Source organism: Puma concolor, chromosome A1, assembly GCF_028749965.1.
Source record: "Puma concolor isolate L17-30 chromosome A1, mPumCon1.1.hap2, whole genome shotgun sequence".
Taxonomy (NCBI): domain Eukaryota; kingdom Metazoa; phylum Chordata; class Mammalia; order Carnivora; family Felidae; genus Puma; species Puma concolor.
Window position 1 is genome coordinate 100,626,986 of NC_141667.1, and position 12,474 is coordinate 100,639,459.

The 12,474-nt window shown below is 42.9% G+C and overlaps 1 protein-coding gene across 1 annotated transcript in view; it reads right to left on the bottom strand.

Moving 5' to 3' along the window:
- ANKDD1B (ankyrin repeat and death domain containing 1B) overlaps positions 1–12,474 on the bottom strand; it is a 63,617-nt gene that overhangs the window by 10,832 nt on the left and 40,311 nt on the right. The window contains exons 9-11 of the mRNA XM_086698692.1: positions 9,234–9,332; positions 6,355–6,453; positions 3,739–3,837 (exon numbers count right to left, since the gene is read on the bottom strand). Coding sequence (XP_086554818.1) covers positions 3,739–3,837; positions 6,355–6,453; positions 9,234–9,332 — 297 coding nt within the window. The remainder of the gene's footprint in view (positions 1–3,738; positions 3,838–6,354; positions 6,454–9,233; positions 9,333–12,474) is intronic.

Consider the following 12,474-nt stretch of genomic DNA (forward strand, 5'->3'; position numbering starts at 1 on the left):
TTCTACGCTTCCAACCAAGGGGTTAGGGATTGGAAACTTAACCAAATGGAATATGCAATAAGGGATATTCTGGACATAATTTGGGGCATGAGTGGCCTGGGAACCCATATGGTATCCTGTCCAAATAACAAAAGGTGTCCCCTAGATTTTAGGCCATGCACAATCCACACACATCTATACATTTTCCTGAGAAAAAGATGGTAGTTTTTATTTATTTTTAAAATGGCACAGGAAAAATTTGCTCAGGAATCCTGAAGATAATCAAAACGAATGGTCAGAAATAATCCCAGAAGAAGTTTCAATTTTAGGAACCCATGTTTCCATGCTTAGGGATCCAGCAATTTATCCCAATAATTCTCTCACATGGCTGAGCATTTGCAACAAGTGCGACTCCCACCAACCCACATGATCTGGCTGTGAGTGGAGGTGCTAAGACCCAGGTGGGCCGGAAGATTAGGACTGACAGTAATCAGTTTCTCATCAAGAGAGGACAGTAATGAAATTAGGAAGAATAGCACTTTGCAGGCAGTTAGCAAGTCTTCCATTGCATGCTGCCTAGATTCTGGCTCGTGAGGCCATTCGAATCCAGATGATCAGCCTGCTGTGGGAAGGCAGCATTCTGAGAGCCAGCGTTCTCAAGTTCACAGGAAAACCTTCCCAGGGAGTGCGCCCTGGAGTGGAAATACAGCACCCCTGCCACTGAGGGTGGGAAGCCCTCCAGGAGCTTTGTGACACCTCTGACCGAGGGAGCAGGTTTCTGGGAAAGTCCTATTTACACCAAACCCTGTCTCCTTTTTTCCATCCACACTTTCATTTACTCTTAGAGTCACTTATCCTTGGTAAATACTGTGGGAGTGAGTGGAAAATGTCGTTTTTATTAATGAAATAGGTGTTGGGTGCCAACTATGTGCCCAGAGAAAAAAGAGGAAGAGGAGGAGGGAATGTGGGAAAATCAAATTGTGAGTCAAATTGTAGCACTGAGGCTACTATTTCCCAGGACATCCAGTCCACAGGCACTGGGGGCCGAGCGTGAATTCCCTTCCCAGTGCTATGGAATCTCCACCCACAAGACTGTCCCAGAGGTGTTAAGTGTTAATGAAAAAGTGGAGTACAGTATGAAAGGAAAGCATGGAAAATACGATGCGACGTGTGACTACTAATGCTAAATGTTAAGGGAAGGTAATGAGCACAGGAGTGCAAGTGGGGCACTTCCACCCATGTGACAGAGTTATGGGTGGATGCTTTTTTCTTCCTTATGCTTTTCTGTGTTTTCCAGATTGTTCACAGTGGGTTTGTGTCGCCTTTTTGTTAAGTAGGCTCACACCCAGTGTGGAGCCCAAGCAGGGCTAAAACTAACGACCCTGATGAGATCAAGACCTGAGCGGAGACCAAGAGTCAGGCTTTTAACTGATTGAGCCACCCGGGTGCCCCAAGGCTTATATGACTTTTCATGATAATTTTAAAAACTGCCATATACAGAAAAGTAAAATAACACATCACTACTTCAAGTCCCACAGATGTAAAATGTGTGATTCTGCAATAGTAAGTAGGGTGAACTCAGCTCGTGCTGGGAATTAGGGATGTGCTGAGCTGATGAACAATGTGGGTAAAGACAAGGAAGGAAAAGACAGCAAGTTGCAGAAGCAGTCACCTCTGCTCACAGCTGTGGAAAAGCACTATACAATCAAGCAGCTTTGGCTTTGAAGCCTGGCTCTGTGTCTTACTGTGTGTGTGACGTTGACATCGCTGAAATCTCTTGAAAACGGGTAATTTTGTCCACCTCACAGAGGAGATGTGAGGATTGAAATAAGGTACATGTGTGTGAGCACCTAACAGGGCTGCCACACCTCGGTCTTCCTGCGTTTACACTTTTCAGTAAGCGAGAACCTAATGCACGGCTGCCCCACAACCCTCCTGTGACTGAGTCTGCTTTACTGCATCAATATACAAAGTTGTCTTTCTTTACAAACACATCTACACAATGACCAAAAGGTAGAAGCAACCCAAATCTCCATCCACAGATGAAAGGATAAACAAAATGTGGTATGGACATACAGTGGAGTATCATTCAGCCTTAAAAAGGAAGGAAATTCTGACACGTGCTACAACATGGATAAACCTTCAGGACATTATGCTAAATGAAATAAGCCAGTGACAAACTGACCAACACTGACAAACTGACCATAAATATGATTCTATTTATATGAGGTACCCAGAATAGTCAAATTCACAGAAACAGAAAATAAGAGTGGTGGTCGCCAGGGGCTGGGGAAGGATGAGGAAATGCGTAGTTGTTGTTCATAGAGTTTCAGTTTTGCAAGATGAAAAAGTTCTGGGGATTGGTTACATAATAGTGTGAATCGACTTAACACTACTGAACTGTCCACTTAAAAATAGGTAAGATGATGGGGCACCTGGGTGGCTTGGTCGGTTGAGCATCCGACTTTGGCCCAGGTCATGATCTCATAGTTTGTGGGTTTGAGCCCCGTGTCGGGCTCTGTGCTGACAGCTCAGAGCCTGGAGCCTGCTTCAGATTCTGTGTCTCCCTCTCTCTGCCTTTCCTCTACTCATACTCTGTCTCTATCTCAAAAATAAACATTAAAAAAATTTTTTTAATGGTTAAGATGATAAATTTTGTTGTATTTATTTTACAATTTAAATTTTTTTTTTAATTTTAAGTAAAAAAATTTTACTTAATGTATGTTTATTCACTGCATCTCTGTTTATAAAAGCTAAGGAACAATTTAAATGCCCATCAGCTGATAACTAAACAAATTATGATATGTCCATACCACAGCTACCTAAAAAAGAATGGAGAAACTCTCCTTGTACTAATATGGAACAGTTTCCACTCTATATTTTTAAAGGAAAAAAGCTAAATGCAGGACAATATGTACAAGTATATCACCACTGTGTAAAAAGGACAGAGGAATGTAGTAAGAGTATTATATATTTATGTTTGCTTGTTTATGCATAAAAAGAAACTGGAAAAAACAGAAATTTATGATAATAGATCCACTAGCAAGGGTAGTATGGGAACCAGACAAACGGGGTCAAGGGCGGGTGGGACACTTTTATTGTAAAACCCTTACTGATTATATTTTTAAATTTTTGGACCACCTGAATCTTTAATCTTTTCCAAAGATTAATACACAATTTTATTTTTTTATTAAAAATTTTTTTTAATGTTTGTTTATTTTTCAGAGACAGATCATGAGCATGGGAGGGGCAGAGACAGAGGGAGACACAGAATCCAAAGCAGGCTCCAGGCTCCAACCTGTCAGCACAGAGCGTGACACGGGGCTCAAACCCACAAACCACGAGATCATGACCTGAGCCAAAGTCAGATGCTTAACCGACTGAGCCACCCAGGCGCCCCTAATACATAATTTTAATTTAAAAAATAAATGCTTTAGGGACGCCTGGCTGGCTGAGTTGGTAGAGCATGCGACTCTCAATCTTGGGGTTGTAAATTCAAGACCCACATTGGGTGTAGAGATTACTTATAAAAAAAAAAAAAACTTAAAAAAATACAGATTTTATTATTCAGAGTAAAATTTCTTACCTACATATCTCAATCACAATCAGGATGTTTTGCTGACGACCACGTTACAATGTTTGTGTAAGCTTTATCCAGTCTTCTCAAAAGGGTATGCTATGGTTGCTGTCAAGGCTTACAGCCTGCAGACAGCTCTTCACAACCACCTTGGCTGAACAGGGTGAAGTCCATGAGCTTACCTTATCAACGACCTTCAGGTCACAGCCTGCCTTCAGCAAAGTGTCCACCAGTTCCACATGGCCAAGATCAGCAGCTAGGTGCAAAGGAGTCTGCTGCCTCTGCCATGAGAAATTTTGAAAATGTAATCTAAACACATTAAGGAGGGGGAAAAAACTTGCATAATGAAAAGACAAAGGGAAAGTAGAGGTGCCCTATATAGGCATATGGGAAAATAGATTAAGATCACATTTTTAAATAGGCACAGGGGACATTCACTGTAGGATTGTTGGTAACAGTGAAAAACTGAAAGAAAGTTACATGTTTGACAAAGAGACTTGCAGGGTAAATTGAACTATATCCACATGTCGGATTAGCAGGCAACCATTAAAAATGATTTCTGAAACATTACTTCATTATGACAGACTAGAAGAGTCAAGTTCATAGAGACAGAAAGCGGAGTGGTGGCTGCCAGGAACTGCGGGGAGGGAAGAATGGGGAATTAGAGTCATGAGCAGAGTTTCAGTTTGGGAACATGGAAGGAGTTGTGGAACTGGGCGGTGGTGGGGGAGGCAGAGCAACGTGACTGTGCTTCAGGTCACTGAAGTGTACCTTCAACAACGGTTAAAATCGTAAATGTTACGTTATGTGTACTTAACTACAAACTAAACAGTGGTTTCCAGGATTAATTTTTAAAATGGAAAAAGTACTCATTTAACACTGACAGACTTTGGACACAACACTGTATCTAGAGAAGGAAACACATCAACAATATTAACGATAATGTCTAGATGGCAGGATTAGGGAGTTATTTTTATTGCCTTATTGATGCTTTTCTCTATCTTGTAAATTTCTTAGTTATAATGTATAAGAGAGTACAAGACTTCTAATTTCTCTCTGGGGTAATCATTTTCTTACCAAGAGGGTAACAGTGTTTCCAAGAAATACGAAATCACAAGAAAATAACACACTTTAACCTCTCACTGAAAGGAATGCTGATGTGCAGACAGACATTTCTAAAATATTAGTACTGAAAGGAACGTTGTTTATGGTCTAGCCCAACCCTTAAACCAGAGACAGGAAGCAACTTCCCCAGGGTCACAGAGCTGGACAATAGCATCTAGCTCAGTACTCTGCCAACCCGAGCACAGGATCAACCTGCTTGGAGCGTTAACATAATTAGTATTAGAAAGCATTTATTAAAGACTCACTTTTGGGTGGCAATCAGCCCCTCTGGGGGCTCATCCGAAACATCACACTTACACTAACAAACTATCAAAGGTCTCTATCAACATGGAACAGAGACACAGGGTCATACCTCAAACACCAATATCATCTCAATTTGACGATACTGCTGTAAGTCTAGAGCACAGGAAATGAACCAATACATTAACAAGAGTTCTCTTTATTGGGGGGGATGATAATTATAAATTTTTACCTTATTTATATTTTCTTATTGTTATACATTGAGTATATTCCCAATCTAACAGAGAATTGAAATGGTCAAGTCTAGTTCTATACCTGGCGGGCAGACTAACAAACCCTCCTTTCTAGAGTGAATCTGGCCAATTCTGGTGAAACCAAAATCACACACAAGTTCTGTGTATAGAGCAAATATTCTGCACGTAAGCAAATATTTGGGGCATTAACATACTTGGACACCTAAGTATGTATAATAACATTCCTTCCCTCCCTACAAACATTTGGGATGGTAAAACACAGGGAGGAGCAAGGTCGCTGGAGGAAGGAAGGGACGGAAGGGTACGTAAGTCTCTATTCCCATCTGGCACAAAGGAACTCCTAGGTTGGAGATGGAGGAGACTGGAGAGATCTGTGGCACTGCTCTGGTTCCAAAGACATGGAAACAGGGGCTCCCAGTGTGGGGGGTGGGGGGTGGTTAGGACAGGTATGTCCACCATATCTGGCTGCTCCCTCCCCTCAGGGTCCAGCTGAGGCTTCTCTAGGTAGAGGCAGTCAGAAAGCCAAGAGGAGTCCAGAGTTCTCACCTGTCTCCAGGGCTCCTAAAGAGCTCCTCTCCCAGGAGTTTCTCTTCCTACTTCCCACAGCTCTTGGGAGAGGCAGCTCAGCCCCGGAGGAGGCCCTGATTCAGACAGTACCCACCCCCATTAACCTTCCAACTCAGCATTTCCACAACCAGCTAGTAATGGATTCCTTTTATGGAGCATTTGACTCTGCTCCAGTAGATTTAATTTATGGTGATCTTTTTTATTCCAAGAGGTCTCTTTTGCCTTTGGGTAAAAGACACATTTACAGTCTCTAATATAGAAACAAAGCTTCCTCCTTGTGGCAAAGGGCTACTGGCCAATTATATTTCATACTGAAGGAGTGGGCTTTGATTTAAAGAGCATCTGGCAATTTAATTCTGAGCTACTGTTTATCTACCAGAAGTGCTGGGCCTGTTAAATGTGAGCACTAACTGAACCCCAGTTGTGTGTGTGAAAAAAGTATGTGTGTTCAAGTGGGAGTGGGGGTTACAGCAGAAAATGGATAAAAGGAATATGTACATTCCTCCTGGAAAATTTTTAGGGCAACTTGAACTTGCTCAAAATTACCCGTAATCACACACTACATTGAATCATAAGAAAACAGACTCTCTGGGTTCGGATTGCCTGGCTTACCTGATTTAAGATGTTAATGTCATGCTGTGCACTTAATAAGCTCTTTACAACTGTGATATGGTTGTGGATAACAGCTAAATGAAGAGGGGACTCCTTCGGCTGCAGAAAGAAAGAAATTTTCAAATCCAAGAGGTTTTGGCTTCATCATTCACACCAAAAAGCAATTCATTTCGACAGACGTTTCCTAATAATCTCTGAGTACTGGAATTGCCTTGCACAGCAGCGGGCCAATAGCGAGTGTTCAGCATCATTTCCACCCCATGGCTGTGCAGCAAACCAGCTTACCAGCAATCAGCTCTGCCCCCTCATTCATTCCAGGACTAGACACTGAGCACCTACAATGGGAGGCTAGGGATTCAGTGGCGAACCTGGCATTCTCAGGATTCTTCCAATCCAGTGGGGCAAGAATATATTGTTGTTATTGTTTTAATCACAAAATAAATGCACAAATTGTGATAAATGCTTTGGACGAAAAGTAGAGAGTGGTATAAGAGCATATATGGGATGGCCAGAGGGCTGACCTTTCTGGAGATGAGAAAAAGCTTTCCTGAAGAACTGACATTTGTGCTTTGAAAAGAAGGATAAGAAATATGAAACAGGCTTAATGCAGGACTTCTCGGAGCCTTCAAAAAGCTAAAGTATGGGGGGAATAACTACAAGGAGGAAAAAGCATGCACATTCAGCATTTCCTGAAACGATCTGATCTAGAATTCTTTCTCCCTAGATCATTCCATGGGACTAATGACCCATTCACCCAGGGGCACCATGCTCATGTTTAGCCTTCTCCTGTATATATAAAGCCCCAGTATGTTTACCAAACCTCTCCAGCATGCCCCTCTGTCCTCATTTGCAGTTAAATGAAGGTGCAGCCATCCTGCAGCCACACCTTCACCTGAAGTGTCCCAGCCCCTCTCAGCCATCTCCACAGGTGGGCTTCTTCGCCAGCCCTGCCAGGCTGTCATGTCACGATCAGCTCTAGAATCACACAGTTAGCTCCTGTTGCCTCACTGACACACAGGTGCCACTGGCCCATGATGACAAGAGAGAAATGTCTCCAGGAGTAGAGAAGGTAGCCGCAAAGAAAAAAAGGTGGGGAAAAAGAGGGAAGGCGTGAGAGACAGCTCAGGGGCAGGCAGGGTGGAGGGAAGGTCCTAGGAGGTTAGAGGCAGGGAGGAGGGGGACGGGTACAGGTATAAAAAGCAGGTGCAGGCAGAAGATCCAGCAAGGCTGTGAACAATAGTAGAGCTGAGAGCCAAGGCAGCCGACAGGGAACACAGGTGTGTGCGAGGGTGCATGATGAGGATAGAGCACAGTGTTACTCGAGAAAAAGAGATATTAATAATAAGCATCAGTAAGGTACATTTAACATTTTATAATGCTACTTAACTGTATACTCACTTCCCCCATAGTTTATATTCTAAACTCTGGGCTAATAGTTTTCGTTTACAATAATCCTAGCAGTTACATCTATTCCCCACTGTATTTATTTTTTTAATTTTTTAATGTTTGTTTGTTTATTTATTTATTTAGAGAGAGAGAGAGAGAGAGAGAGAGAGACAGAGCATGAGCGAGGAATGGGCAGAGAGAGGGAGACTCAGAATCTGAAGCAGGCTCCAGGTTCCACACTGTCAGCACACAGCCCAATCAGGGCTTGAACCCACAAACCGTGAGATCATGATCTGAGCCGAAGTCAAACTAATTGAGCCACCCAGGCGCTCCTATTCCCCACTTTATATATAAGGAACAGAGCAGTTAAATAATTTCCCCAAGGTCTTGGAGGCAAGAAATGGATTTGACAGGGTTTGAATCCCTGATCTGCCTGACTTCAATACTGGAACCAGGCTCCTTCCCAGGAAACCTACTATGAAAGAAACCTATGAAAAAGAGATGTACAGAGTTGACAAGAGCATCACCAGCCCACAGAGGAAGAGGAGAGAAGGGGGGGCAGGTGGGACACCATGGCTGCAGAAGTCAGACTGCCATGGGGGTGAGCAAGGAAATGGAGATGATCGGGCAGGTCAGGGCAGTGTGGGAGGGAGGCTTTCCATGCAGGCCTCTTCTTCTCTGGAAGGATGTTCTTTCTTGAGGCACCAAGCATGAAAAAAGAGGAAGCATCCCTCAGGCCAGGGAAGTAGGCAGTGTCCTTCCAGCCAGGGCTACCGGCCTTGCTGGGACCCAGCCCTTCCTGAGAAATGGGAAGCATCCCTGGACAGACCCGGGGCGTTCAGAGCCAATTCCTCTAACGTCATTCTCCAAAAACTACCAGACATGGTCAAATCACATCGCTTCTCTCTAGTTAATATAATAAATAGTAATGGCTAACCAAGATCAGAGGAAATAATATTCTCACAGGAGAAGTGAAAAACAGAGGAATGCTACCCATCTACTGCTGGCACAGAGGGCCTTCCTCAATCCTACCAAAGCCAACTCAAACTTGAGAAAACCTCAATCAGTATAAAGGATGGACTTTCAAAAGAAAAACAAGATCACTCAGTGAAGGGGGGCGAAAAAGATCATCCTCCTTCCCATTTATAGCAGTGTCCTTTTTTCCACAGACTGATAAATTTAATACAAGAATAATGGCATCTCTGGACACCTGAGAAAGTTTTATTGCAGCAAGTATCAATATTTAAAGCACAAAGATTTCATTTTGTTCAGGAACTTCAAAGACTTTATAAAATTCATCCCTTGCATTTTATTTCTCAAGATTAAGACTCAGCCTCCAAAAGGAGTCAGTCTGCTTCCCCAGAAAGAATTCCTCCTTTGTGAACATCTCATTCCCCTCCTCCCCACCCCCCAAGTATCTGCAAGGAGCATCTCTGCACACAGCCAGCCTCACAGCACCAGGATCAAAGCCCATGTTATTGAAATAGACTCACTTCCACTTTCTGGTACAGGTCAACATGCTTACTGAGAAGACAGCTCACAAGGGATGTGTGGCCGTTCTGGGTTGCTATCTGCAAAGCACTGATGTTGAGCTGCAAAACACAGGTGGAAAAGGCAGGGAAGATCCCCATTAGAATCCAGCCTGCTTTCTGATATTCATCACATGGTAATTAATTAATACAAAGAAATATACAACTATTTAAAAAAGAAAATCCAATGTGTTTTTGATTATTTTGAGGGCCTCTTTGTTATTTCTAAGTGTTTCCTATAAAAAGAGTCTGAGGTGACACATGCCTCAACCAAATATGAGTTAAATCCCTGTTTCCCCTCTCTAAGTACAAAGTCGACTAGGGCTGAGTCTTCTCTCCATACACTCTGCAAACACCCTCCTTGAGCTAAAAAGGCTGACTTGGTGTTGGTCCCAGGAAATGCCTCAACACCTGCTGCCTCCCTGACTGCTTACCTGCAGCTCTCCTTTCTGCCAGGTCTGGCTTCAAAGCTCAGCATGATTGCTACCCATGTGCAGTGTTCCCTCGTGGCCCCTTACTCAACTCCTTCATCAATGCCTCTCCTTCCCTGGTACCAGCTGCCTCCTACCTTCCCTGTACTCAAGTGACTTCACTTACTGTGAACACTGGATGAGAAAATTGTTCTTGATTTATCCTGCTATCCTCCAAAAAGTCTTAGCATGGTGCTTTGCAATAGTATAAGGACAATGGATAGTTGTTGATGGATTAATTTTAAGATTGCTACAAAGTATTTCTAGGCCCACCAACCAAATAAGGTTCTACAGGATGTTATGTTTTCCAAAAAGTGGCTGCATAAGTAAGTACCATCTCACATGCTGGCCTGAGACTGCCCACTGCCCCATCAAGAGGTCTCCCCTTGAATCTGAGTGGACCCTATAACTGCTTGGACCAATCAGCAGAGTATGGCAGAAATGACAGTATGCCAGACCCAGGTGCAGCCGCTACCCAGCTTGGCAGCTTCACCTCCCTGCCTATTAAAAACCAGCTGCCATGCTGTGAAGAAGAGAGACCACATGTCCATGCCATTCAAGAGCCCCAGCTGAGCTCCCAGCTGACAGATGGCACCAACTGCCAGTCATGTGAATGAGTCACACGAACGGCCAGCTCACTTAAGCTTTCAAATAACCTAAGTCCTGGCTGACATCTGACTACAACCACATAACAGACCCAAAGCAAGAATTTCTCAGTCCAAGAGCCATGAAAGATAATAAGGTGTTGTTGGTTTAAGCCATTGCACTCTGGGTTGGTTTGTTATGAAGCCAATAGATAAGATGATACTAAAAAGAACAATACACATGCTGACCAACTGGACTCTAGCTTGAGCTCCTACTATATGACCTTGAATAATTGGCCTCTCAAGTACGGACCTGTTTGTCTTCATCTGTAAAAAAGAACATAACTATTAGTTTTTATCACTGCTAATAACCAATTGCCACAAACTCAGTGGCTTAAAAAATACGAATGTACTATGTTACAATTCTGGAGGTCTGAAGTCTGAAATGGGTCTCACTGGGCTAAATTACAGGCCTTTCTGGAGGCCCTTGGGAAGATCCACATCTTTGACTTTGCCAGTTTGTGGACATTGCCGCCCACATCCTGTGGCTCATGGCCTCTCTCTTCATCTTCAGGCGCACCAGCAATGGTCCACCAAGTCTTCACCCTGTATCATTTTGGCCTCCTCACTTGCCTTCCTCTTCTACTTTAAAAGACCTGTGTGATTACATTGGGCCCAACCTGGATAAATGAGGATAATCTCATTTTAAGGTCAGCTGATTAGCAACCTTAATTCCATGTGCAACCTGAATCCCACTTTGCCTTGTAATATAACATATTCATAGGTTCCAAGGATTAGGATATGGATAACGTTGGGCGGGGGGCGGGGGAGCATTATTTTGTGTACCTATCACACCATCCTACCTCTTTGTCTCAAACCATAGTAATATTGAGAGGATAAATGAGCTAGTAAATATGTACAGTAATCATAACCGTCATCATATTCATTCCACAAAAAAATAATTGAGCGTTTATTATCTGCCAGCACCATGTTGGATAGTGGGGAGATATGATGGTAAACAAGATGTCCATTATCACATTCCAGTAGAGGTGGACAATCAACTGATCTATAGATTGGCAGACTGGTAGATCAGTGAATCCGTAGATGGGAGAATAAATCCATTTACTAAATCTAGATGTTATTAGAATAATATCAGCTAATAATAAGTGCAACAAAACGAAGTAAAACAGCAGGGCTGGATGGCTACTTTCTGGTGAGTGATCAAGAAAATCCTCCCAGGTGGGGTGAAATTTGGACCGAGATCAGAATGGTAAGAAGTGCCCGAATGAAAAGATCTAAATCAGAAACAAGTTTGTGAAGAACCTGAAGCCAGAACGTAGTAGGAAGAGCTGTGGCACTCCAGCACTTTACCCCAGAGGCACTATAGGCACTGTGTACAGGGCTTACAGACTTTTTAGGAGCCAAAGAAATGTTTAAAATCTTTAGCAAAAAAATTATTGATTCCAAGATACCAAAAGAAAACCAGGAACTTGAAGTGAATAAATATTTAATTGACATATTCATACCTCATTGACTGTTAAATGTAACAGTCATAAAATATTCATTACATTTGTAACAATTTGTAGGTTAATTTTTTTCACCTCCTCTAATTCCCAACTATGTAGAGAGTTCTAAGAAACCAGCGTCAGTCATAAATTAGGGGAGTTTATCACAGCCAATAAAAAAGTCTTTGAAAATAATTTACAGCAAAAAAAATTAATGTGGAATGTTGGGGCATTTAAATATGTTTGATAGGATATGAGGGTGGGGTCTCCAGAAATGAGTTGTTAAGGTCTACAAAAGTCTTCACTGGACCAGAGGCATTTAGTATGACCCTGAAGAGCATCTATTGACCAAACTCTGGGCAGTATTACATCCAGCACAAATGGAGGAAGTCTCTGCTCATAGCTAAATCAATTCTCTCCAATCACCTTCTCAGAAATGACCCAGGGGCACCTGGGTGGCTTAGTTGGTTAAGCATTCAACTTCGATTCAGGTCATGATCTCACGGTTCATGAGTTTGAACCCCACATCAGGCTGTCTGCTCTCCGTGTGGAGCCTGCTTCAGATCCTCTCTCTGCCCCTCCCCCGTTTGTGCATTCTCTCTTTCTCTCTTTCTCTCTCTCTCTCTCTCTCTCTCCCCCTCCCCCC